At 35.0% G+C, this 25,418-nt stretch overlaps 2 protein-coding genes across 3 annotated transcripts in view; both read right to left on the reverse strand.

The window, feature by feature from the left end:
* Positions 1–2,520: 2,520 nt before the first annotated feature.
* Positions 2,521–5,873, reverse strand: LOC141847944 (uncharacterized). Of its 2 annotated transcripts, XR_012603440.1 has the most exons (7): positions 5,292–5,873; positions 4,589–4,839; positions 4,124–4,499; positions 3,889–4,020; positions 3,633–3,808; positions 3,363–3,553; positions 2,521–2,599 (listed from the first exon to the last, which is right to left on the reverse strand). XR_012603440.1 is itself a non-coding variant. In XM_074736050.1 (6 exons), exons 1-6 carry the CDS (start codon positions 5,871–5,873, stop codon positions 3,514–3,516), a joined length of 1,557 nt encoding a protein of 518 aa, XP_074592151.1. In that variant the 3' UTR covers positions 3,320–3,513. The 2 variants fall into 2 exon arrangements, 1 of the variants encoding a protein (XP_074592151.1); XM_074736050.1 differs by lacking the exon at positions 2,521–2,599 and having other exon boundaries at positions 3,320–3,553.
* Positions 5,874–8,046: 2,173 nt separating this feature from the next.
* Positions 8,047–25,418, reverse strand: part of LOC141848009 (cleavage and polyadenylation specificity factor subunit 2) — a 42,027-nt gene continuing 24,655 nt past the window's right edge. The window contains 12 exon segments of the mRNA XM_074736122.1: positions 8,047–8,183; positions 8,442–8,516; positions 8,700–8,864; positions 9,511–9,555; positions 9,711–9,842; positions 10,004–10,102; positions 17,990–18,030; positions 18,033–18,060; positions 20,689–20,870; positions 22,947–23,196; positions 23,442–23,549; positions 23,606–23,663. Coding sequence (XP_074592223.1) covers positions 8,085–8,183; positions 8,442–8,516; positions 8,700–8,864; positions 9,511–9,555; positions 9,711–9,842; positions 10,004–10,102; positions 17,990–18,030; positions 18,033–18,060; positions 20,689–20,870; positions 22,947–23,196; positions 23,442–23,549; positions 23,606–23,663 — 1,282 coding nt within the window. The 3' untranslated portion in view covers positions 8,047–8,084.

Raw genomic sequence — 25,418 nt, forward strand, 5'->3', positions numbered from 1 at the left:
GTCCGAAGGTGATTGAGTAGCCAACAGAGGATTCACCACTCCTTTTATTAGGAGACGTATACCTTATGGTCACTTGTCAGGATTGTTACTCGTAAGTCTTTGGCCAAAACAGAAACATATCAAGAGGATAGTCCTCTTGGATAGATATTTTGAGTAATTTGAATCCGCAGAACAAGAAACTACTACTTGGACTAGGTGTGATGTAGTCAGCCTGGTGGGACTGATATAGACCATATCCTGAACTAAACGGGTATAAGATATGTGAAAGGAACAGACGACACGAACAACTGTAGCTACTGAAGGGTTCAGAAGTGGTTCTAGAATCAACTATGATTTTTTAATTAATTAGGGGTCATGATACTACTAGGTGTCACTCATGATCGATCCATAATTAATGGTTAATTATGAATGACCAATATAAATCAGAAATCTATAATGTCACACGCACTATGAGATTATCCAAAAGACATAAAATAACTTTGAAAATTAGATTCTCAGATCGAGAGAGATTGAGTCTAGTTAGACCAGACGAAAAATAAATATGAAAGATATTTTATCAGAACGAAAGCTCAGATGAGCTAGATCTTTTGAAGACAAAGTGGACCTTCTTTAGTTTAATTATAAAATAAATTGATTTAGTTTTAATTAAAAGGTGTACTTTAATTTTGAACCAACAAAATTTAATTTTGAACTAAACTTAAGGCTATTGGTTTGGATTTTGAATTAACGGATAAGAATTTTTGATTCGTGAACCAAACCCGTTAGAGATCTATAAATATATCTCTAAAGAAGAGAGATTTAATGGATTAAAAACTTAAGAGTTAGATTTTAAATCCATCTCCTCTCTTCTAGCTGCCCACTCCTTCTCCTACTCATTGCCGCCACCCACCACCTCCCTTATGGTGTTGCCGCCGTCTAAAGGAGGACTCTCCAAGCTCGCCTCTAGCTAAGTTTTACTCCACAGGTCAACAACCTCCCTAGGCCAACCTTCCCCCAGCCAAAGGACCAAGAACTAGCAATAGAAGCAAGGACAAGAGGAGAAGCAATGATTGTTTCTCCATCGAAAAGTATCATTCTTCCTTCCTCTTTGGCCATTGTTCTGACAAGCAATTGTTATTGTCGGAACTCCTACGCCATTAGATTCGTTGCCCCTTGTTAATAGCGAATCGTTCGTCCTTCGAACGATGGTGCGATCACCTCCATTCAATCCGATTCGTATCGTCGAATTGCTTTGAAGCACCAATTACTGAATTGGACCGTAGATCTTCTCTCAGATCGTTCATCTCCTTTCTTCGACCACTATTAAAATGGAGACACAACACGTGACTTAAAAAAGTCGTCTCAAGAAGATCTCAACGTGAATACGAATAGAGACAACCTTTTTCAAAATTACTAGTTGATGTCGTTTTCGTTTCACATCATCCAAAAGGTATAAGTTATTTATGACATTTCTATGATTATGTTTACATGCATGTGTATTCTAGTGTGAATTTTATGTGTAAATAGTAATAAAATATTTATTACGCTTCCGTTGCATATTTAGAGAAACATAAAATTTTAAAAACATGCATATGAAACCCAACTGTTTCAAAGTAAAATGAATAAAAGTCATGATTATTATGTGCAATAAATATTATAAGAGTTGAATTAATAGTTTATCATGTGATGAATTTTTAAAGTTGTTCTTTCTCTAAATCAAAAGTGTTCATGCATCACAAACAAAGAGACTACATATCATGTAGCTGTAGAAAATTTGAGTTCGAGGACGTTCCATGCAAGCATATGTTAGCTTTTTTCGTATTAACCAAGTGTTTCATTTGATTGATAAGTATATATTCAAACAATGGACACGAAATGCAAAAGTTGAAACAATATATGCTTTGGGGAATAAATTTCATCGATGATCCAGAAAGATTTTTAATATCAAGGCACTCGAAGTTATCCTATAAAACCTTGATATTAATTGATGATGCATCTGACTGATAAAGAGACAAACTTCTTGGATAAACAATTTGATTCTATCTACAACAAAATTTAAGATATCAATATTAGTAAAACATACAACAATGAAAGCCACAGGATGAATTTTGTGGATAGGGCCTTTAGTATTCTTATTAATTTGCAAGACAATTCCCCAAGTAAAGCTCAAGGATCGCTTGATTTGTGCTCTGCAAGGGTTTACTAACTCCCCTTATATAGAGGGAAGGAGAGATGTTGGGCGCTCATTGGGCCCCATCATCACATGCTCTTCCTCCTCTCTGATAAGAGAGAATCAGTTTTAAGTCACTCATTGATCACTTTACAGCTCGTGATCACTTGACTTTATATCACGCTGATCACCTTTACAGCTTGTGATCGCACTCAGTTACATTATTGCACTCTTTACAGGATACGATGAGTTGATGGTGCTTGTGATTTTTATCCTTCTGTGGGTCCACCATATCTGCAAAAGCATCAGATTCTAAAAGAAATCGTCCTTTTGATAGTGTCTTCTATTAGCTTTACAGTTGTTTCCAACTGCTCATCCATTTGTCGTACTGCTGGTAGCCAATCACCCCACCAATTTCTACGTGAGCTTCTTTCAGTCTAGGCCTTGATCCTTCTTCAATAAAAACAAAGAAATATGAGAAAGATTGACATCATCAAAAAAAAAATCAATCTAAATATCCAAGTTATGTCGTGGAAGTGAATATCAAAGTGTGTCAATGACAAACACAACTATCCAATTTTACAACAAATTTATATGTCAAATAATTCTACATTTGTATTATAATTATATTTACAAATCAATTATTTTTATTAACTTCTATAAATATGACAATGTATAAATTATCACATCAACTATAAATAATCATCATAACAGCAATAAGCGATAACAATACATATAAATTTTTTTTACATTTATAACTAATACTATCAAAATTTTATTTTATTACATTATATTGATTGTTTGAGAAATTAAAATTAATAATTATCTTTATTAATGCAAGTTCTAACCACATACGCTAGGATGAATGATATATATATATATATATATATATTTATTGATATCTTACATGCGCCTTATAATACATGACTCATCACAACAACAGATAAATAAATACTATTTATGTTTCGAACATCAGAAAAGATTCCAAACGCCTTCAATACTCTATCACGGACAAATCACACATTATAAAATGTGCAGAATATCAAAATCGTACATTGCAATCAAGGCAACATTTAGAAATCGTCCTAAAATTTGTTAAACTAATACTTTGAACACAGCACAAAATGTAATACCTTTACTAATTTAATAGATTTCATATATATATATAACGCGGTCATCACAAATAACGCTGATACAGGCGGTGTGTCTATACCTTACGGTTGGAACGACTACTGCCGCAGAATAACTAACAAGTCGATGATCTTCATCTGTTTTCCAACTCATTCCCATTCCACAGTTGCAGGTGGTTTCGATGTTATGTCTTGACACACTCGATTGACGCCACGGACATTGTTGCATATCTTTCAAACCACGTCGATGAGGAATTTATGATCGAAGTAATACCTGAACAGGATTTCACAACAAAATTTAGCAATTGTGCAACAAATCACTATTACTTCAAGAATCATGTTTTGGAACTAACCAGTCTGCGGTCATTCCATCCTCACTAGTAATTGCCCGAAGTACGACGACATGAGAATGTGTCCTTTGATCTCCTTGAACACCCACTGATTGCACTGGGAGAAAAACAGCAAAAGCTTGCCAGATGGAATCATAGAGGCCAGCTTCTTTTATTGACTGGATAAAAATCTCATCCACCTAGAAAATATCTTATAAGAGGGTATCTTGAGGGGCGCAAACAAAGTACAACAAGAAGAAGAAGGCGACATCAAGCAAACCTGCCGAAGAATCTCCAAAGCATTTCCTTCAGTTACATCGCCAAGCACGCGGACGGCGAGGCCAGGTCCAGGGAATGGGTGTCTCTTTAGAAATGATTCAGGAACATTCAAAATGCGTCTGAGTCTTCGTACCTTACAAGCACTTGCATGTTAGAATCATGCAGTGGAGCATACCCAAATATATAACCGAGTCATACAATAGCTAGCAAAAATGTCATGTAATTGGATATCATACCTCATCTTTAAACAATAACTTTAGTGGTTCAATAAGATTTAGCTTCATGTCCTTCGGAAGCCCTCCGACATTGTGATGGCTCTTGATTGTGTGAGAGTGAGACATTCCACTTCCAGGAGGTGGACAAGACTCTATTACATCTGGATAGAGAGTCCCCTGGACCAAGAAAGTAGGTTTTCCCCCCAATTTTTTCTCTAGTTCTATAGCAAATTCATCAAAAATGTGTATGAACTCGTGACCAATAATTTTTCTCTTCATCTCGGGGTCTTTAACACCTTTAAGCTTATTCAGAAACTGCTCAGAGGCATCTACACAAGTAACTGGTAAATGCAGCTCGCTTTCAAAGGTTGACATGACTCTTTCCCTTTCCTTGTACCTATAGAAGGTAAGGTTTATTGTATCAAATAGATGCAATGACAGCAATCTTTTATCTCATAACGACACTAAGAAAGGAGTGTAATTAACCTCAATAAGCCATTGTCAACAAAAACGCAATGAAGCCTATCTCCAATTGCCTTGTGAACAAGTGTAGCAGCAACAGTGGAATCAACTCCTCCAGATAGTGCACAAATCACATGCTCATCATGCCCTACCATACCTTTGATAACCTTAACTTCTTCTTCGAGTACATCTTGCATCTTCCAATCAGCAGAGATCCCACAAACGTCCAAGAGAAAATGTCGGAGCGTCTCCATTCCTCGAGGAGAATGTGTGACCTATCAGATCCAAAGGAAATGACAATGATATATGAATGTTATAACTGCATTCTCAAACTTCAATTTATGGCCTGAAAAAGTTCTACTACAACACCCAAGCAATTGCGGAATGCGCACAAAACTAAAAAGACTTCATGATGCAGACATGAAGTTTGAATTGTTAAAAAAAAAAATGTCGTTAACATCATTGTCACCATAAACCTCTAAAGGCAGGTTATTTATAAATCAACAGAAATTGTCAATTTGGTAGCGAGTAACAGCAGGATCTAAAGTTTGGATCTTGAAATTGGACATTTGATAACACACTAGAATGAATCTCTTCACGCTGAATTGAAGCGCATGTAATTCCACTTGTGCGAAGAAGAAGAAGAAAGAAAGAAAGATGCCTTGACAATTCATACGAGCAACTGGCAAACAGACAAGACAAGAAAAAAAATTCAAAGAAACGTTACCTCCGGATGGTACTGGAGACCATAGAGCCTTCTTGATCTGTTCTCAATGGCCGCCACTGATCCCTGCAGACTCCTGGCGACCACCGTGAAACCCTCAGGCAACTTCACCGCCTCATCTCCATGGCTCATCCACACAATCTGATGCCCGCCAGCGACCTCCGCCCCATAAAGCCCGCACTCACCCTCCTGCACGGCGATCTCCATCTTCCCATACTCCTGCTTCTCCCCGACGTCAACGACTCCCCCCAGCTTCTGCACGATTAGCTGCATCCCGTAGCAGATGCCGAGCACGAAGACGCCCTTCTCCTCGGCGTACTCGAGGAAGCCGTCGGGGAACGAGGGCGCACCGGAAGCGTGGACGGAGTGGGGCCCGCCGGAGAGGATCACGACGCGAGGGTCGATCTTAGCGATGGAATCGAGGGAGTTAGTTCCGGAGACGCAGAGGGAGAGGACCGAGAGCTGCCGGATCCGGCGGGTGATGAGGTGGGTGTACTGGGAGCCGTAGTCGAGGATGAGGACGAGGTTGGAGTTGCCGCCGGGCGATACGCCGTTGGAGGCCTTGGATTTGACGACGGGGTCCATATCTCCGGCGGCTAGAGTTGGGAGGCTAGGGTTTAAGGAAGGAAGGAAGGAAGGAAGGAAAAGGGCAAATTTATAGAGGTCACAGCCTGGCCGGCGGGAACCATACTTTACGGGCAATATAACAGTACAGGTCTTTGATGGGATCCAAGATCTTGATCGTCCGATCACATCCGTCGACAGGATGAAGACGGCTCATATGGTTTTCACTCATCACTATTCGAACGATGATTTCTTATAACAAAGCAACAACAAATTAAGATATATTATTTAATTATAATAAATGAATCGAACTGAATTAATTAAAATCAAATCAAACTAAATTGATTGAATTAAAATTAAATTTTAAATAAAAATTAAATAAATTGAAAAATAAAATATCAATTAATTTAATTTTTTTGATTGAATTAATCAAAATAATTAAAATTTTTAAATATTTTAAAAAATTTATTAATTAATTAGAAATTTATAAATTTACTTTTAAAAATTTATAAATTATTTTTTATTTTAATTAATTTGATTTATTCAATTTAATCGAATAGAAAATTTTAAAATCAAAATTAAATTGAATTAATTAATTTTTTTTAAAAAATAATTAAAATTTTAAAATAATCGAACTAAATTTTTTTAAACTAACCAAATCGATCAAATTTCAAATAAAAACCGAACAAACCGAATCGATAAAATATCGATTAATTTAATTTTCGACCAAATTAATCAAAATAACCAAAAATTTTAAATATTCTAAAAAAATTTCAATTAATTAGATATTTATAAATTTACTTATTTAAAAATTTATAAATTATTTTTTTATTTTAATTAATTCAATTTATTCGATTTAACCAAATAAAAAATTTTAAAATCAAAATCAAATCGAATTAATCAATTTTTTTAAAAAATAATCAAAATTACGAAATAACCAATTTGAATTTTTAAATTCGATCGATTTAATTAAATTTTTGCTACAACTGACTGAGTCTCTTGACTAGTTATTTAGGAGCATCTCATCTCGTGGTGACATAATCTAATATATATCCATTCATTTCTCCTTAACCTACCTACCTACCTCCACCCACCCACCCACCTAGCTAGCCATTATAAAAGCTCTAGAACTGCCTATTGCTAATAGGAGACTAGCTTACACTCCAACAAAAAGTAAAATTACCATCCTAACAATCTCACACGATCGACCTCACGATCATCTGTGAAGAAATAAATCAAAAAACTACAATTAACCACGACGAAGCTAACTTACACTTGCATTTTGAACACTAAATTCATCAAGATGAAATAATTATTTCACCTTAATAGTCCATCCTGATCTCGCTTTTGCATTTTGAGCATTATAGATGATACAATTAAGATGAAATGATCATTACTTTCATGAACTTACAAACAATGCTCAAAATGCAAGTGCTAAATTTATGAGAGCTCTAAGATTACAATGGTAGTAGTCTCACACCAGCATTTTTAAGTGTTGTAGGTCTTCTATTAAGTTGAAAATGTTATTCAACTTAATAACGGTCAAAATGCTAATGTTAGTGCATGTATGAATTCATGAGAGCTCTAGGCTCCCAATTTTGGTCTCCCACTTATAATTATTTGAACAAAGTCAGTCTATTAAGTTAAATGGATATTTCACCTTGGTAGAAGACTCATAGTCATCAAACCATAAGTGCGAGAACACATGGATTCTTGGGCAGCACACTTGCAGCATCTTGAGCACTATAAGTCCGTAAGGTGAAATATGTATTTCAGTTTGATGGACCTATAATGCTCAATATGCAAGTCCCTAACTCTTTTTGACCAAGGCAGAACTCGAACTTAAGTTCCATCACCAGCAGTCGTACCTAGCAACTGGAATCTTGGATGGCTTGTGCACCATGAGTTCACCTGAAAGATGATAATGGAAACTTGGTTCTATGCTTGGAAGATGAGTAACATAACAAACAAGTTTCATGGGTATTTTCTAACATAATTCAGGGAGATCTAATGAAAATCTCATGTATTGCCTTAACTGCTAAGCTAACATTATGTTTGATTCATGATAACTTAAACCAAACACACCTAGCTAGCCTAAGTGTTTATAAATGGATGTTTTTCCATCCAGTTACAGAATCTGTTGCCGTCTGACCGAACAGAAGATCAAAGTAATTGCTCGATTAGTTTAAACAATTAATTCTACAGCTCTCTTTTTTTTTTTTTTTGTGAACTCTACAACAGGTAGAACTGCGAATAAAGATACTTGCGTATCTTGTAGTACTCTTCTGTCAATGGGCCTTCAATGAGAATTTGCTGAGGACCACTCCCACCCTAGAACAAAATTATATTAGATTAGATAAAAGAATTTGAAATAGCAGCTCAAAAGATGAGTTTAGAACAAATGAAAGTGTAATTGGAACTACCGCAAGGAAGTATATGCTTTTAGAAGAATTATTGGACATGAAAAGATGACAGTTCGGAATGTACTCTAAAGAAAAAAAGAATCATTTATAGAGATCCATATGATGGGTAAGGTTCCCATTCCGCCACTGAACTCAAAAGTTTCAAATAATATTCAGAGTTGTTCACCTTTTGGCTGGCATCGCCGATCTTGCGCAAAGTTATGTGCTCACCACAACGCAAGGCACCCGAGGCAACTTCTACCTGAAGAGAAAATAAAAATATTTGTGGTTTATATTGATTGAAGATGCATAAGGCGTGCATACTTTACTTGTCAACTTTTTTGGTAATATCTGAATTTGGTATGAGTTATTTGTCTTATCTAAAATCAAACATAATAGGCCATTGATATTCGGCAAACCAGATGATAACCTGGAAAAAGAATACCTGGACACCTTGGCTAGCAAGAAACTGCTTGAAATCTGCCAATTTCAGATCTCCTATGAGAACAGATTTGTGGGGTAGAGGAGCTGAAGAGAGTGGTAGCAGAGTAAGCATGTCATCAGTCTTTCCTACTTCACCATCAACCCATGCAATTTCATAATCCCCTAGCTGTAAATAGATGCAACCTCTTAGAAGCCTATTCTATTAATCATGAAAGATAACTGGGTATTGAATCAGACATTGGTAACTTAACAACATGATGGTTTGGCATTGAAACTTACATTTAGTTACAAAACAAGAAGGATTTTCATAATTTTATAGCAAATTAGATGTCACCTATATCAGTGCACTATTCTTAAATGAATTGTTTGTCATGGAAATGATAACAAACTCATCAAGTAGGATTATCATCATCAGTTAAGGTTTGCCTTAAATGTTTAACAAATCCAAAGTTATATATGAGTAAACACTAATTTATGGATTTTCTTGCCGCAACTACAAGAGGTCAAGGAAAACTATTTTAGAAGACTGAATAATTATTCTCTTAATCAAAATGTTAAACCATGCAGTTCAACCAATAATTTCCATTTTTCCAAGCAGGAATGTTCAATTGCTATTTACTTTTTCTCTAGACAAAAGATGCAATTGATACACAATTTTATGTGCTCAAAACCATTATTTCCTGAAAGAATGATGACCACCCCCATTGAACAGGCAAGTGAAACAAAAAAAAAAAAAAAAAAAAAACTCACGACTATTTTCAGATAAAGCGAATAACAACAAGAAAGCTAGAAAAGGTGTGCAACAAGCTTGCCTTTTTGAGGAGAACGTTACTCATCAATCTCTCTGAAAGCTGGACCTGTGTATATATAAGAAACAAGTGAACCCCCAGGAATGTGATAATATAATCACTATGCTGTACTAGGGTTACAGTCTTTCAATTATGTCATTAATTAGAAAAAAAAATCAATTGCACTCAACCAAGAAAAGAAAAGAGAAATGCTGACATAATACCTTATAGGCACACAAATCAGAGGTAACATCAATTGTTTCTTCAATCTGCGGGGCATAAACATGGGGGCAAACTTGTTTTGCACAGTGTTGTTTCAAATGCTCAGTAGCTTCTGCAGATCCATGCACTAGAACCTTAAAAAAGAATTTCACAGATTATACAGTGGTTATTATTTTTCCCATTGTCTACATCAAGAGCATGAATTAAGGTGCAATAAACAAGATGGCCATGAAAATTTGATATCATGGACATGAGGTAGTTGGAAAATATGTTTCCGTTAGCTTGTGACACATACAAGTTTTAAGGGAGCCACATGACCAATGATTGATTTGACAGAACGTCCATCTGATCGACCTTCAAAATCCATGTAAGTCAATCCACACTTCACTTGCACCTGAAACATGAGTTGGCAATGATAAACAACGGGTGATTTTCAAAATGGCTCTTAATGTTTATTAGATTTTTCAAAAAACCTTTAAAGATTTGATAAATATAAAATCACCCCTTAAGGTTTCTTTCTTTGTTTTCAAAATGCTCCTCTCCATTAACAAATAAATGATTTAAAAGGTAATTTAGAAGGATAAAATAGGTATTTCGGTTTGAATAGGGGCATTTTGACAGTAAAATGGAAAACTTAGTGGTGTTTTGATATTAATCAAATTTGAGAGGCATTTTAAAACTTACCCATAAACAAATAAATGATGATAAGAATAAACGTTCAAAGTTTTGGTGATCAAATTAATGATGATAAGAATTACTCATACGGTTCAGAATTTTTGTGCCTTACAATACATTAAGATTCACATGTAAAATGATATGATTTTTTACATATAAATTGAAAATGAAAAGAGTTGTAATAATTCAGTTCAATTCAATACTATTTATACTAATCTAAAAATAAGAAATAAAATCTATTAAAATTTGAATCAGACAGTCGAAAGTGAATCTAACCAACTAAAATATTGAATAACACCCAATACAATAAAATAAAATCTAAATCATTATAGAATAAAAGCAGAAGCATTAACTTATGTAGTACAATAGAAATATAAAGGTCCAATAGAGTAGAATCTCAAAGTCACACAGAATAAATATTTCACATGGAGAGACAAAGTCAACAATAATCAAGGTGGATTCTACACTTAATAACGACTGAGAAGATCAATGCTTGCCATATCCGATCTATAAAAAGGCAATGCAAGAGAAATTAATGATGACTTAGAATTCTTGTAATATTAGTCAATAGTCATTTTCTATTTGACAACAATAATTTTTCTTGGTAAAAAATATTACCAATAAAATTTTCTATTGCTCATTTCAAATCAATTCTTAATAAAATAAACAATAATTTGCACATTATCATCAGTGTACAAATAAACCTATATACTTTGTTATGAATCAACATAAACTTCCATCTATACTATTATGCTATCAAATGGAATATTTCATTGTTTTGCACATTTTTGGATGTCAAAGCTACTCCAAATAAAATGGTCTTTTTCTTAAACACATTTTTAATTTTTATATGAACCTTATCATTTACAACTTGCGACAATTCACAATTAAAAATTTGTCAAAACAATTCAATATATGAACCTTGATTTGACAACCATTTATAATCAATGTTTAAAGTTTGGTTCCATGCCAAAATGAGATGTGTCTGTGGTGCCAATGACTTACCAAGGTGTTGTTGGTTTACATTGATCAATTGGAGAAAGCATGGGAAAAAGAACAAGAAGAAATGATAGAGGAAGAATGCATATTGAGCTATTCGTGGATCTTGGAGGAACTTCTTCAAGTGGATCACAAGCTGATGGATCAACTCAAGGTGGAAACCTAGCTTATCAAACTTCTTCGTTAGAATCCTCGTGCTCCTCTTTATGCCTCCTCTAACTGTCACATGGTGAACCTCCTATAGTGCCATTAAGCTAACCTTCTCAAATAGTTATTAGGGCAATAGAGCCCCTATAAAAAGAAGATGATGAAGGGCCGGAGATGATCTAACTCGAGAGGTAGATGAATAGATGACTCACTCAAATTCTCTAATTGTCGCACAAAACACAAAGCAAACAATTAGTAGATAAGTGCGCTTGTATGTGATTGGTTGATCATGTAAAGTTAATGTACAACAAAAATAATACCAGCACAATCACTTTACATGGTTTGAAGAACTGCTCCTACTTCATGGCTGAATAACTCCACTATTACCAGCCTTTTACATGAGGTAATAGGTAATAGGGTAAACCTCTACAATCTAAGCATCAAGCTAACCAATCACAATTCACAAGGTTAACAAACTTAATCTTAAACAAAGGTTTCACACTCATGAATTCTCACCTCCCTTAGCTAATGAAATGAAGGTAATGGAATGAAAGGAAACAACACTAGATGTTGAAGCCTTCAATGTTTATCCAAACTTTCTTGGTTCCTTTTGGGCATTTGAGCACTATAAGCACGGGAGATTCAAGAGAATTTTCATGTATTTCTTATACCCAAAAGCTCTCTGAGAGTTTATACACAAATCCTTCCAATAGATCATTTTTGGTTCCCTCTAGTTGCCTTGAAAAAGGCTCCAATCAACTAAATGCTTAAATGCAACCGTTGGATGGTAACGACTATAACATCAACGCCTCTAGTCGACTGAAAATCTATTTGATCGATTGTTGCTTGAAAAGAACCATTCTATATGGTTATACCCTCTGGCCAATTGATTGGCTAGTAGTCGACTAAAGATCAGCTCTAATTGATTGACAACCTGAGTAGTCCCTTTAGCTAACACACCATCTTGAGCTTAAATAAAGGCTGGACGCGAGACTCAATTGGCAAAATATAACTTGGAAATTCATATCACAATCAAAGGCTTCGCAACCAAGCCCTCGCTAACTCACCCACTACTTAGGCAAACAAAATATTATTATGATAATGTTATATCTACCCAAAGAAAAATCCAAAATTACACTCATCTTTAGGATTGATTTCAGCTCCTCAAGTTCACCGAGCTTATCACGAGCTCTTAGCACAATAACCCAAGTGATAAATCCATTCAAGCCAATAGCTCTCAAGTACACCGAACTCCTCCTCGAGCTCTAGTGTAGTCAACTCAAACTCTGAAGTCCAGGCACAACTCTTCAACAACTCAATCCCATTATGTCAATAATCTCCACAAGTACCATGTACAATCTCCAATAGAATCATCATGATTACCTCCACATTAGATGCATATGTCAATCCATAAAACACACCTAACTTAAACCATATTGCAACACATCAAAACAATATAGCTAAGCCCAACCATACAAAAGCATTATTTTCCAACATTCTTCCTATTTCCTTTTTGATGTTTGACAATTCATTTAAATCAGGGATACCAAAATTAAAAAGATAATCCAAAAGTCAAAGCTGCCTCTCAGCCTAATCACCCTTCGATCTGGGCTAACTGCTCTCGAGTTAAGCTTCCATGGAGGCGATCCTTTATTTTCTGATTTATTTTCTAATTTAAAGGATGATACTGACTTAAACCTTAATATTTCTTCCCTTGCCACATGTTGACAGATCAAACATATGATAAATATAGACATACAAGCACGATCATAAAAATAACAATCAGGCATGGTGATCAATCCATGTAAGCATTTGAGCTTTTAAGCATTTCAAACATGGCACATTTCCCATTCAAAGATATAATCATGAAAAACGTACAAATTTTCTATCAAGAAATGAGAAAACATGTATAGGAGGAGGATGAGCACCCAAGGATCAAAAGTTCCTTTTAATTGTGGTCATGGGATTAAATTGTAACTGTTACTAACACTTAAAATATCATGAGCATGGTCCTAGGTGTCAATTTTGTGCCCAAAATTTAATTTAACATGCTATAAATGGTCAAAATGAGTCTAAGTGCATGAAAGATATAAAGCAACATTTCTGAAGTTGGGATTGCTTTTCCATTGAAAAACTCATTGATATGCTAGTTGATGAGATTCTGTAATATTCAAAATTCTATTTTTAGAAATGATAAGTAATTTTGTAAAAATTTAAAAATCATCCAGTTTTGCATACACATTTAATATTATATCTTAAGAGTAGGAAAAATGGTTTACATAAAATGATTCTACATTATGATTTTTGGAACGATTTTGAAATGATTCAAAATCTTCAATACTTAACGTTCCAAAACATGCATCATATGATTATCAATGATAAATTATCAATACCTCTCTAAATGATAACTATTGGTGCAATTATATACTAAGTGGTCTGCTGTGACTATGAGTTTTGATGTTTGTGCAAAAGACTTAAGTTAGGCCTCACCTTGTGATTTAATGTGTGTTTGAGTGTGAAGAGACTCGACAAAAACACACGTTTGGACTACTTGGTGAGACTAAGGTCATAGTTACTCGATGGCTCGGGTCGTAGATCTAAGAAGGGTGATATGGACACCTGAGAAACAACAGGACAAGGAACATTTGTGCTTGGGAACTGGGGTATGTAAGCAGAGCAATAATGATGGCACAAGAAGAAAGTCAAGGACTTGGTGCGTCTACGGGATAAAAAGTTTGATACAAGATAGTTGAAGGCGGACTGCGTAAATGGAGTGAGAAGGCATGGGAAGACAGCCGAGAGCTCGATGCATCCAAGAGACGAGAATCTTGATGTGAGGAGGTCTTGTGGTAGAAGAGAGTTGCGTGGTAAGCTGGGAGTTGAGTGAAAATGTACTTAAACATGAGTAGAACTCAACTTAAGTAGACTTAGTCATTAGATGAGTTGTAATCAACACACCAGTTGAGAAAGTGTTCTCCCGTCAACTAGTGGTTGAGTCAATTGAGTAGTCAACTCAAATTTAATGAGAAAAGAAGCTCTCTACTCTCCAATCGGCAAGTGAAGGTCTAGTTGACCAGTGAAGCTTGGATGAAGTCATCACCGAAGGAAATGATTGTGATATATTTGAATCGGTTAGAACAGTCGATGCATAGTAGTTGAGTAATGAGCACCAACTCAGCAAGATTGAGTCAAAGATTCATTTCATGGAGGCGACAATTTTAAGGGTTCAAGAATCCACGAAATAACAATAATAGAGAACAATTATCTACAACAACGTTTCACAATATTTGTTTTCTTATGTCTTATTATAAAACCCCTATTCCTGGTAAACCTCTTGCTATGTTTAATCAATTTGTAAAGCTTTTTGCACCTCCGATGCATGATCCTGAAGGGAAAAGTTAGAGTCTAGGAGTGATCCACCAAAAGGATCATAGGCCGTTGGAGTAGGAACCTGAGGGTTACCAAACCACATAAATGCATGTGTTGCTGTGTAGTATGTTTTTGACTGTGTCATTATTTATTTTTCGTTGCTAATCTGCATAGGCATGAATGAGATTCACCAACCTCTATCGACCGTTTCTTTAATCCAATCACTCTAACAATAACACACATATGGCTAAGTTACATGTGTTCATGGTTAGGCAATTTTGGTGAATTTACAATCATATCAATACTATTTGTCAAATTACATGTTAAATTTGTCAAGTACATATCAAGTGTGTGCCTAAAATACAAGTTAACATGATTTTAGTTACACCAAGACAATCAAATAAATCATGCATTATACATGGCATGTATCTAACATATGAGCATCATTCAACTAATATAACATGATAAAAAAAATCAGATATTGCAACTATCCACCTTATGCAATTAAGCATATAAATTATACGTATTACAAAGCGTGAGGGGAACCAAACACATACACCAACTCATAAGGAACTAACTATTCTTCCCCCCATTCATTGGCACACCCTAACCAAATCTAAAAAGACAAAATGTATATTTGGGAACTCAAAACAAACCTATTAGGTTAACTAGGTACTCCTTTAGGCACCCATTTCTTCTCTACCTTCTTGGCCTTCTTAATGGAATATCTAAATGGTGCATATGATTTGTTCTGTAGTTGACCTCTAACAATCAATGAAGCATAGGACTTTTCCTTGGATTCAAACTCATATCCCAATCCGACCTTGCTATAATTCATCATTTGGCTCTCTATATTTATGTGTAGATATTTGGAGCTATTAGAGAATTTTTTTAAAAAAGCTTTCTTCATCCCTTCAACTTGTGATTTTAGGTTTTTATTTTCAATGTCAAACTTCTCAACTTGAGATTGATCATAAATAAGTGATTACATAGCACAAGGTACAGGTTGATATTCCATACATGATGCATCCTGCTGAATTCATTGATTATCTAAACACCATGGAACAAGTGTTTGACTACAAGAATATTCCTGAGAATCGAAAGGTGAAGCTTGTGGCCATTAACCTTAAGAAATATGCTTCTCTTTGATGAGATAATCTAAACACGCATAGAGAATGTGAAGGCAAACGAAGATCAAAAAATGAGACAGGATGGAATTAAAGAAGTTTTTGCTGATAATCTATGAGCAAGATGTGTATCTTAAATTCCACAACTTTAGGCAGGGCAAATTCGTAGAAGAAATACAATATTGAATGAATTGAGCTTCTTAAGCTCAAATGTGATGTAGAAGAACTCAAGGAGAAAACCATTACTCATTATCTGGGTGGCTTACATTTAGTAATATCAAATATTGTGAAGTTCTGCCATCTTGAAATTTTACTAATGTCATCAAATTGACCTTCAAGGTTGAAAAGCAAGAAAAGGAGGTCAAGCCCCATCTAGCAATCGCTTTTAACCTAAAGGGAGCTCTTCCAACCAAAGTGTTATTATTTTCACAATACCTTTCATATCATCACACCTGACACCTTCAAGGAAAACCACAAAGCAAGGAGGACGTAAGGCCATCAAAAGCTAACACTCCTCTTCAATGTTTTAAGTGTCATGGTTATGAACATATTATAACACACTCTCTGAATCGGCGCATCATCACTCTTATAGATAAAGAAACTAATTATGGGGAAGAAATAGATGATATCCAAACAAAAGAGGATATCATCTGTTGATCAAGATCAGCTCTTTATCAACGTGTGGAGGATGACCCCTATTGGTTGCATCATAATATTTTACATACTTGATGTGCCCACCATGGAGAGGTTTGTGATGTCATTATTGATGAAGAAACTTTGAGAAAGTTATTTCAACTAGAATGGTGAAGAAACTAAAGCTCCTAGTAGAGAATCATCCAAGGCCTTATAAATTCACTAAGCTAAATAAGAACGAAGAAATCAAAATGAGTAAGTGTTGCCTTGTTTAATTCTCTACTGGTAATAAATAAAAGGATGAAGTCTATTGTGATGTGATCCCTATGGATGTTTGTCATTTACTTCTTGAAAAACCTTGGCAGTTTGACCAAAGAACTCTTCATAATGTCTATCAAAACACTTATTCAATCACAACGGATCCACTAATGTTGTATTAGGCTCTTCCAAGCTTGTTGGGATGTCCAAACCAACAAAATGAGAGGCAGAATTTGCTCTCCAGAACCAAGTTTTTATGGGAAGTAAAAGACTCTACGCTCAGCCTTTGCTCTTGATCTTTTAGAAGGAAATTAATATGCTACGAAGCACCCCCATGAAGTACCACTCTTAAAAGAGTTTGTAGATGCTGTCCTTCATGACATACCTCCCCAACTATGAGGGATATTCATCATTACATTAACTTCTTTCCTGGTTCTTTATTGAATGAGTCTAGAAGATCACATAGAGATGCAAAAACAGGTGAAAGAACTTACCAACAAGGGCCTAGACCTAGAGAGAACATGATTTTTTGTGTTGCAATAACCTTGCTTGTTCCTAAGAAAGATGATGCTTGGTGCACGTGCAATGAGAGTAGGGATGTGAACAAAATTGCTATCAGCTATTGTATCCCAAATCCTCGCCTATATCTCTTAGATCAACTCTAGTGTTGTGATCTTTTCAAAAATACTACCACAACATGGAGATGAATGCAATACTACATTCAAGACTCATGGACTCCATGAATGGATGGTGATGTCGTCCAGCCTCTTCAATGCACCCACACCTTTATGCAACTAATGAATCATGTGTTTAACCCTTTTATTGGAAGGTTTGTGGTCATTTACTTTAATGACATTCTTGGGAACAAAAACTATACGCCAATTTGAAGAAATGTGAGTTCTTCACTAATATCCTCGAGTTTCTAGGTTATGCTGTCTCCGATGAAGGAGTAAAGATGAATCCAAAAGATGCAAGAATTACACCATAAGACGCAAGAATTATATTACACATAAATCACAAAATAAATCTATATGGATATGGATAAAAGTCCAGAACATAAATATTTAGCTTACAGTCAATTCAGTAGAAACAACTTTAGAAGGAGTTAAGTCGAGCCTTCTTCAATCTTAATGTCTAGATCTCCCTGCAAACCAGTCAAGAGGAAATAAGTTCAACTTTCACCAAAACATATGCTGTTGATTAAGTTTATATAGGAAAGTAGAAAAAATAAGTGTAGATATAGGTTGCCTTCTGAGGAAGTACTGAGATAACGAGATACATTCAAGACTAATTAAACAGAATCTAGAGGGCAATAATGTAATCTCCCTGGCAAGTTTTCATTCCACCAATTTCTGAAAGATTAGGAAAGTTAACCAAAACATATGCTGTTTTTATATAGGAAAGTAGAAAAAATAAGTGTAGATATAGGTTGCCTTCAAGACTAGATGCAAGACTAATAAACAGAATCCAATAGTAACTGGCATGCACAGAAAGGTTAAACATGAAACACCAGCAGCAAGAAAAGAGATGCATACATACAATAAAAAAATGTAAATTATATCTACCACACGTGGAATTCAAGAGTTATGAAAACAAAATCCATGTAGCCCCTCCAATCCCAAGATTCTAACCTGATCCATTTGATAAACACCAGGAACCAACAATCTCATACAAAGAACAGACCTCAAAAACAGGAAATATCATTAAATTGAAGATAGATTTACATGAGTCGAGCCCTTTTATAAAGTGAAAAGTGATCCATTCTCCTAAAACAGTATCCAAGTTCATATGGTTTATATTTTATAATGATTTTTGGAAGCATAATAATACATCTTACCAAACAAACTTTTATTTTAAAATTTTCAAAACCTAAAATTAAATTATCTTCTGCATTATTCTCCACCATCAAAGAATACCCAACTCTATTGAGTAAGACTGATTCTTGATCAAGCCATCCATCACCGAGCATAGCATAGTTGTAGAATGGTCGATCAAGGGGAATAATGGGGAAGTTGACTTTGGCACTTGTTGGATCTCAAAGAAATTTTTTGCAAACTATCAATGCTCATCTTCTATGATCCAAATTGAATATATTTAAGCATCCTTTCTAATAGATTAGGTGCATTTAAAATTCCATCAGGAGTTAGCACTATCCATGTTTCAATTTTTGTTGGAATTGAGATGTTGATTGTGATGGAGAGGAGAGTAAGCACAATAGAGGTTAAGGTAGGTAAATTAAAGAACAATATTAAATTCCCCAATATGATAATAAGTCCCTACATTGAGAATTGTACCAATGTTTACTTTTGTAGGAAAGACAATAACGAAAGTATTAGCATCAATTTTTATTACAACAGAAAAGAGACTAGTGGAGTGAGTATGATGTTACATGAAGGATCTTTTTCAAAAACATTCAGCACGAATGGGAATGATGGCATGGCATGTTATACTCCTTATACATATGATCTGCACCAGTACATAATGCAATTTTCCTCCTAACAACAACATGAATCTTTTAACTAACCCAAGAAAAATTCACAAATGGTGCAAAGGGGGCTTTAATCCCCTTGATGCTAAATCAAATTGGTATCATAGTGAGTTTAATTTGACTATGTTAAATTTTTATGAAAGAATCCTCTACTTTATGTGAGTTTGATTTGACTTGGTGCTACATCAAATTGGTATCATAACACTTTCATGTTGCATCGTTTGGTCTTTTATAAAGTAACCTCCATGAGTACTAGCTAGCTTTTAATTCCTAAACTAGAAAACCACTAATATCTGAGCATTACATAAAGTATGTTTATCCACATTTGCCTTGATTGCTTCCCTATAAACTCTTTCACAAAACTTCATATTCATTATATTAGCCCTTTTCGTATTGTGAGAAACATTGGTACTCATGTAATTGAACACCCAGCAGAATTGAACATTGGTTGAATTTTTAATGCTGAAGGTTTATTAGTGTATCAAGGTACATTTGAGCCTTCCTCTTTGCACACAATTCATGCTCTACATCTCAAGTGTCTTCACTTCCCACAGCTATGAAGCCGACTCTTCAGATCAAGAGCATAATTGATGCTTAGATGTGATGTTCCTCATGAAAGCATTCAGAAATATTTGGATCGTTGGATGGGACTTCAAGAGATAAATAATGCAAAGTACTAAGAACAAACTTTGACAAATTGCTCCTGAGATGTTTGAGTTACGTAACAACTATTAGGCATCTTCAAAGGAGCCTCCTAGTTGTTCACTTTGCACCTATTTTCAATGCCATAAAACCTTGATTTGAAATATCTTATTTCCCAACTCGACAATCTCAAGTTCTTTTTGAAGAAGAATGTGAGGAAGAAAGCTGCAAAATAGAAATGAATTTTATCTTTGATTTGCAAGGGTTAATTAGGCAACATCTCCTCCTTTGAGAGAGAAGGTTTTTAAAGAATTGTTTAGATTCCTGATTGCTTTAGTTTATTTTGTTAGGAATTTACTTAGATGGGTATATTTCCAATTTACATGTATTTATTTTCCAAACTTGTTAGAATTGAAGTCTAAAAGATATAATCTTCAATGTACTTCTTTACTTCTTTCTATTAATACCTTCCATGTCACATCCCCATATGAGAATCCTCTGAATGAACAAAAATTCATCCATTTGAGAGGAAAAAAAAGAAGCAAAGTTTCACAGATTAAATAGATGGATGATCACAACGCTTGCTACTAAGTACAACATAAAGAATCATTGCATGATTCTGCTTGATCCACAGAAACTTACTTGCATAGATGCTTGATCCCTGTCTTCTTCCTTAATTATGTAATCATCAGGATTGATAACCTCACCGTAGTCATCCCACTCAGCTGTTGTCTCAAAAAATGGGAACATTGGAGCAACACTTGTAGATGGAGTAAATCCATCTATGAAAACATCTAGATGCCCACCAGAGCGCAGTCCAGAACCTGAAATTTCTCAGGATAAAAACACATGTTAGCAGACTAAATTTCTCTTACATATAAACAATATGATCACATGAAGCAATGACATTAAAGATAACTGTTAGTATAACACAGTGTTAAACAAGGTTCAAAATCTCAAGCTGTGCTAAAGTTTTGGTCTTTAACCGGAATGATACTATTTCAGTATCATGCTGATATTTCGATATATGAAATCAATAATGGATTGGAGTTGAAAAAGGAAAAAGAGGAAGCATGGGAAGGAGACATTGTCTGTGCCAAGCATGATTTTAAATCTTGTACCATATGATCGAAACAGTAAATTACTGAAACTCAATACCATGGAGTAAATCCATCTATGAAAACATCTAGATGCCCACCAGAGTGCAGTCTAGAACCTAAAATTTCTTAGAATAAAAACACATGTTAGCAGACCACATTTCTCCTACATATAAACAATATGATCACATGAAGCTATGGCATTAAAGATAACTGTCAGTATAATTCAGCATTAAACAAGGTTCAAAATCTCAAACTATACTAAAGTTTTGGTTTTTGACTGGAATAGTACTATTTCAAAATAGTGTTGATGTTTCGATGTATGGTGCCAGTAATGGATTGGAATTGAAAAAGGAAAAAGATGAACCATCAGAAGGAGGCATTGTCCTTGTCAATCATGGTTTTAAATCTTGTACCATACAGGTCGAAATGGTAAATTACTGAAACTCGATATCACTCAACACAGATAATATCTCCTTCCTTTGCTTCATCTCCTTCCTCCTTCAACCTTCATGGACACCATGCATCGGAGCGTTAGTACGATACTAAAATAGTATCCAAAACTACAACACGATTAAAAATTTGAGTCCTGGTTCCAAGTGGTATTGAGTTTCGGAAATTTACTGAAACAATATGTTTCAACCATTTTCCCTGGCATGATACGAAATTTCAAACTATGGTGTTAAGTATCTCTCACCCAACATAATAAAATAAAGTTAAGATAGCTCAACTAAAATTTATTGAAAAGTTCAAAAAAAATTAAAATAGTTGTATGTGTGCATATCACCTACACACAAGGATGAAGGCTTTACAACACAGATGGAGTTGAGAGTATAAGGAATGTACAACACAGATGGAGTTGAGAGGATAAGGAATGGAGGGTCAACCTTTCAAGTTATATTTAAACTAGTAGGTTTAAAATATCGAACCGTACCTAGATTTCGGTCCCGGACCGGAACAATATAGTTTCGATATCGTACCGTACCGGTATAGTTTTGGTATTTTTAAAATATAAAATATATTAATTAAAATAAAAAATTTAATTTAAATATTTAAAAATAAAATATTTTTAAAAATAATAAGATAATTTTATAGATTTTAATAAATCCTATTTAAATTATCTCTAACTATAGCTAAAAATTGATTTTTAAAATCTCAATTAAACCCTAAGTTAAAAAATCAAAAAAAAACCCAAAATCGCGAAATCGTGACTGCTCGCCCGCGGTCGCACACAGCCCGCGCGCGGAGGCATCACCGGGCTCGCGAACCAGTAACCAGGAAGGCCAAACAACACAAAAAGTAAAGGGAGTCTAGATGAAAGGAGAAATAACAAGACGGCAATAAACAATGACACTCTCTAATTCAATTGAGATTATAACTAATAAACAGAAGATAGGTTAATCACAGCATGTTCAGGGCCAAAGCAGAGTATGGCTGCAGATTACAAACAACAGACAGATTGGTTAAGTTCCATCTTTTATCATGTCCTTCTCTGGAACATTTCTTTCAATCTCATGACATAATGTAATTACATATATCTTCAATTAGATTTTTTTCCTTTTTAAAATTTGTTTCCAATTAAAAAAGTAAAAGTAGCCAATATTTTATGCTACTTGCATTAAAAACTAAGAAAAAAAAGTAAACTTTGATGCATTGGACTCTTGAACAAATGAAAATGGCTGACTAACTAACTTCAACATAATTTTAGACTTACACAGGACAATCTCATATCCATGCAAATAAAATAAACATGCAGGAGAACCTACAACAGTAGAAAGAATTGTAGAAATTAATCAATCATACCACTGGAAACATATGATGAGCTAGCATCAACCTCCATTGGATCAGTTGCATTAGTATCTGATCCATGTGATGCCTTTAATTCCTCCTCTCTGCTGAGGCTAGCTTTTAAGGCTGCTTCTTTTTTTATTCGATTTTGTTCCTCTTCATATGCTATGAGCTCATCACCAACTAAAGGAACCCTCTTGCTCAAGGTAACTTTTACAGCCTTGGGGGGTGGATCCACTTGTAACATGCGAGCAAGTGTACCAAACTGGAGTTCAATTAGGAAAGAGGATTTTGTATAGGGATACACAAAAAAAATGGAAATTGATAAACAATTTGGCAATTTGAAACTGACAAATGCAGATTATCTTATAGATGTATAAGAAGCTGCAACAAACAGCAAACAATCATAACTAAAAAACAGCATTGCAATTAGAGCCAGTCATTTGTAACATCACTTAAAATATCATTTAACATGATAATATAACTTCGTAGGTGATCAGAAGAAGATACCTGGCCTTTTTGAGTAAAAAGCACTAAGTTCCTTGCATCAGTGGCCCATTCAACAAATATATCATGTGAGAAACCCACCTCAAGACTATCCATGGAAGCAAGAACAACCTAGAAAAAGCATATTAGCTTCCTCTGAATAAAAATATGGTAAGTTAAAAATATACCTTCGGGATCTCAGCCATTTTCTCAAATTCATCCCTACTGATTATGAGATTGACATGCCTACAATCCAAAATGAGTATAAACAACTTCAGAGAAAGGAAAATTGATACAAAATCAATTGCTTATTTCCCAAAATGAAAAAAAAACAAAATAGTTGTTATGATATTCAGTTCCTTATCAGTTGTCTATCATTTGTCAATATGAAGACAACAACAATGTTACTTTGGTATGTGTTGTAAATTGAAAATTATATCAAGTCCAAACTTGTCCAATACATGAGATCCTAACCCCTTTTTTAAATGGATAACATGACTTATTCTTCTTAAAATAATAGACTTTTCTAATAAAATCCCTAAAATTTTCTAATCAGACTTATCAAAAACTTTACAAAATCATGTTCTCCCATACTCTCCTTTAAGCTGGTGAATATATGTCTTATTCCCATTCTAGATACAATACTTTGAAACACTAAGCTATTTAATCCTTTGGTAAGTATATCTGCAAGTTGTCCATGTGTAGAGATACATAAGGAATACAAATCAACCCCCTCTTTAGTTTCTTCTTGATAAAGTGTCTGTCAATTTCAATGTGTTTCGTTTAATCATGTTGTACCGGAATATGAGCTATGCTAATCATAGGCTTATTATCACAATAAACTTGATCTTCAAGTGTTCTAAGATGATCTTTAACCAAAGCAGTTCATATACATCTTTTAGCCATTGCATGGAATTCTACCTCAACACTAGATCGTCCTAGTACATACTATTTTTTGCTCCTCTATATCACAAGGTTACTACCATAAAAAAAGGTGCAATATCCTATTGACCTCCAGTCAACCACTGACCCAGCATAATCAATATCCGTATATGCCTCTCGTATGAAACCTCCATTTCTTTTAAACATAATAGCCTTTCCTGGTGTTCCTTTGAGATAATATCAATAAGCTACTTTCATATGTGCTTCTTTTGAGTTATGCGTGAATTAACTAATACACTTACTGCATATCTTATGTCTAGTCATGTATGAGGCAAAATAAATAAGTTTAAACATTGATACATTCTCTTATCTACTGTGGCATCTTCCTCTGTCATTCCAAGTCTCAAATTTAGATCTATTTTACTTGCTAGCTTGCATATCGTCTTGAAATTTATTACATATTTCTGTTGGGATCTAAAAATGTCTTGCTTAGACTGAGTCACCTTGATCCCAAGAAAGTATTTCATCGTTCCTAGTACTTTGATTTCAAACTCCTTCACCAAACAAGTCACTTAGAAATTATCTTTCCTTGTAATTATTTCCTATTACTATTATGTCATCATCGTACACTCGTGGTGGCTCCCTAAAGAAGAGTATTGTGAGAAGCAGGGGTAGATAGGTATTTTCCTATTATGTTCTTAGGGTTATGCTGGTATATAAACCTTGTACATGTTTTCTTTTAAACATATAGTTTCAACATGGTATCAGAGCGAAGTTTTCCAAAACCCTTTTTTCCCCCTCTCTTTTACCACGCGGCGCCGTTCCCCCCCCCCCCCCCCCCCATCGCTGCTTGCCAATTCCCCGCGACCCCTCTTCTCTTCTCTACTTGGCTTCCCTTCCTTCGTGCGAGTGGCGCCGTCCGAGCATCGCGATTCGACTTCTCGGCTTCCCGATCGCGATTTGGCCCCGCCGTCTGCTTCTCTAATCCTGACTTCTCGGCTTCCCGATCGCAATTTGGCCGATTGCGATTTGGCACAGGGGCTTGCTCTTGTCCTCATCCTCTAGAGCAGCAACTGCTCCATCTCTATCCGTAGCTGGTGTGTGCGCGCCGAGCAAAAA

This window comes from Curcuma longa, chromosome 16 (assembly GCF_044706935.1).
Source record: "Curcuma longa cultivar G26 ecotype Majalengka, Jawa Barat chromosome 16, ITB_CL_G26_1.1, whole genome shotgun sequence".
NCBI classification, from domain to species: Eukaryota; Viridiplantae; Streptophyta; class Magnoliopsida; order Zingiberales; family Zingiberaceae; genus Curcuma; species Curcuma longa.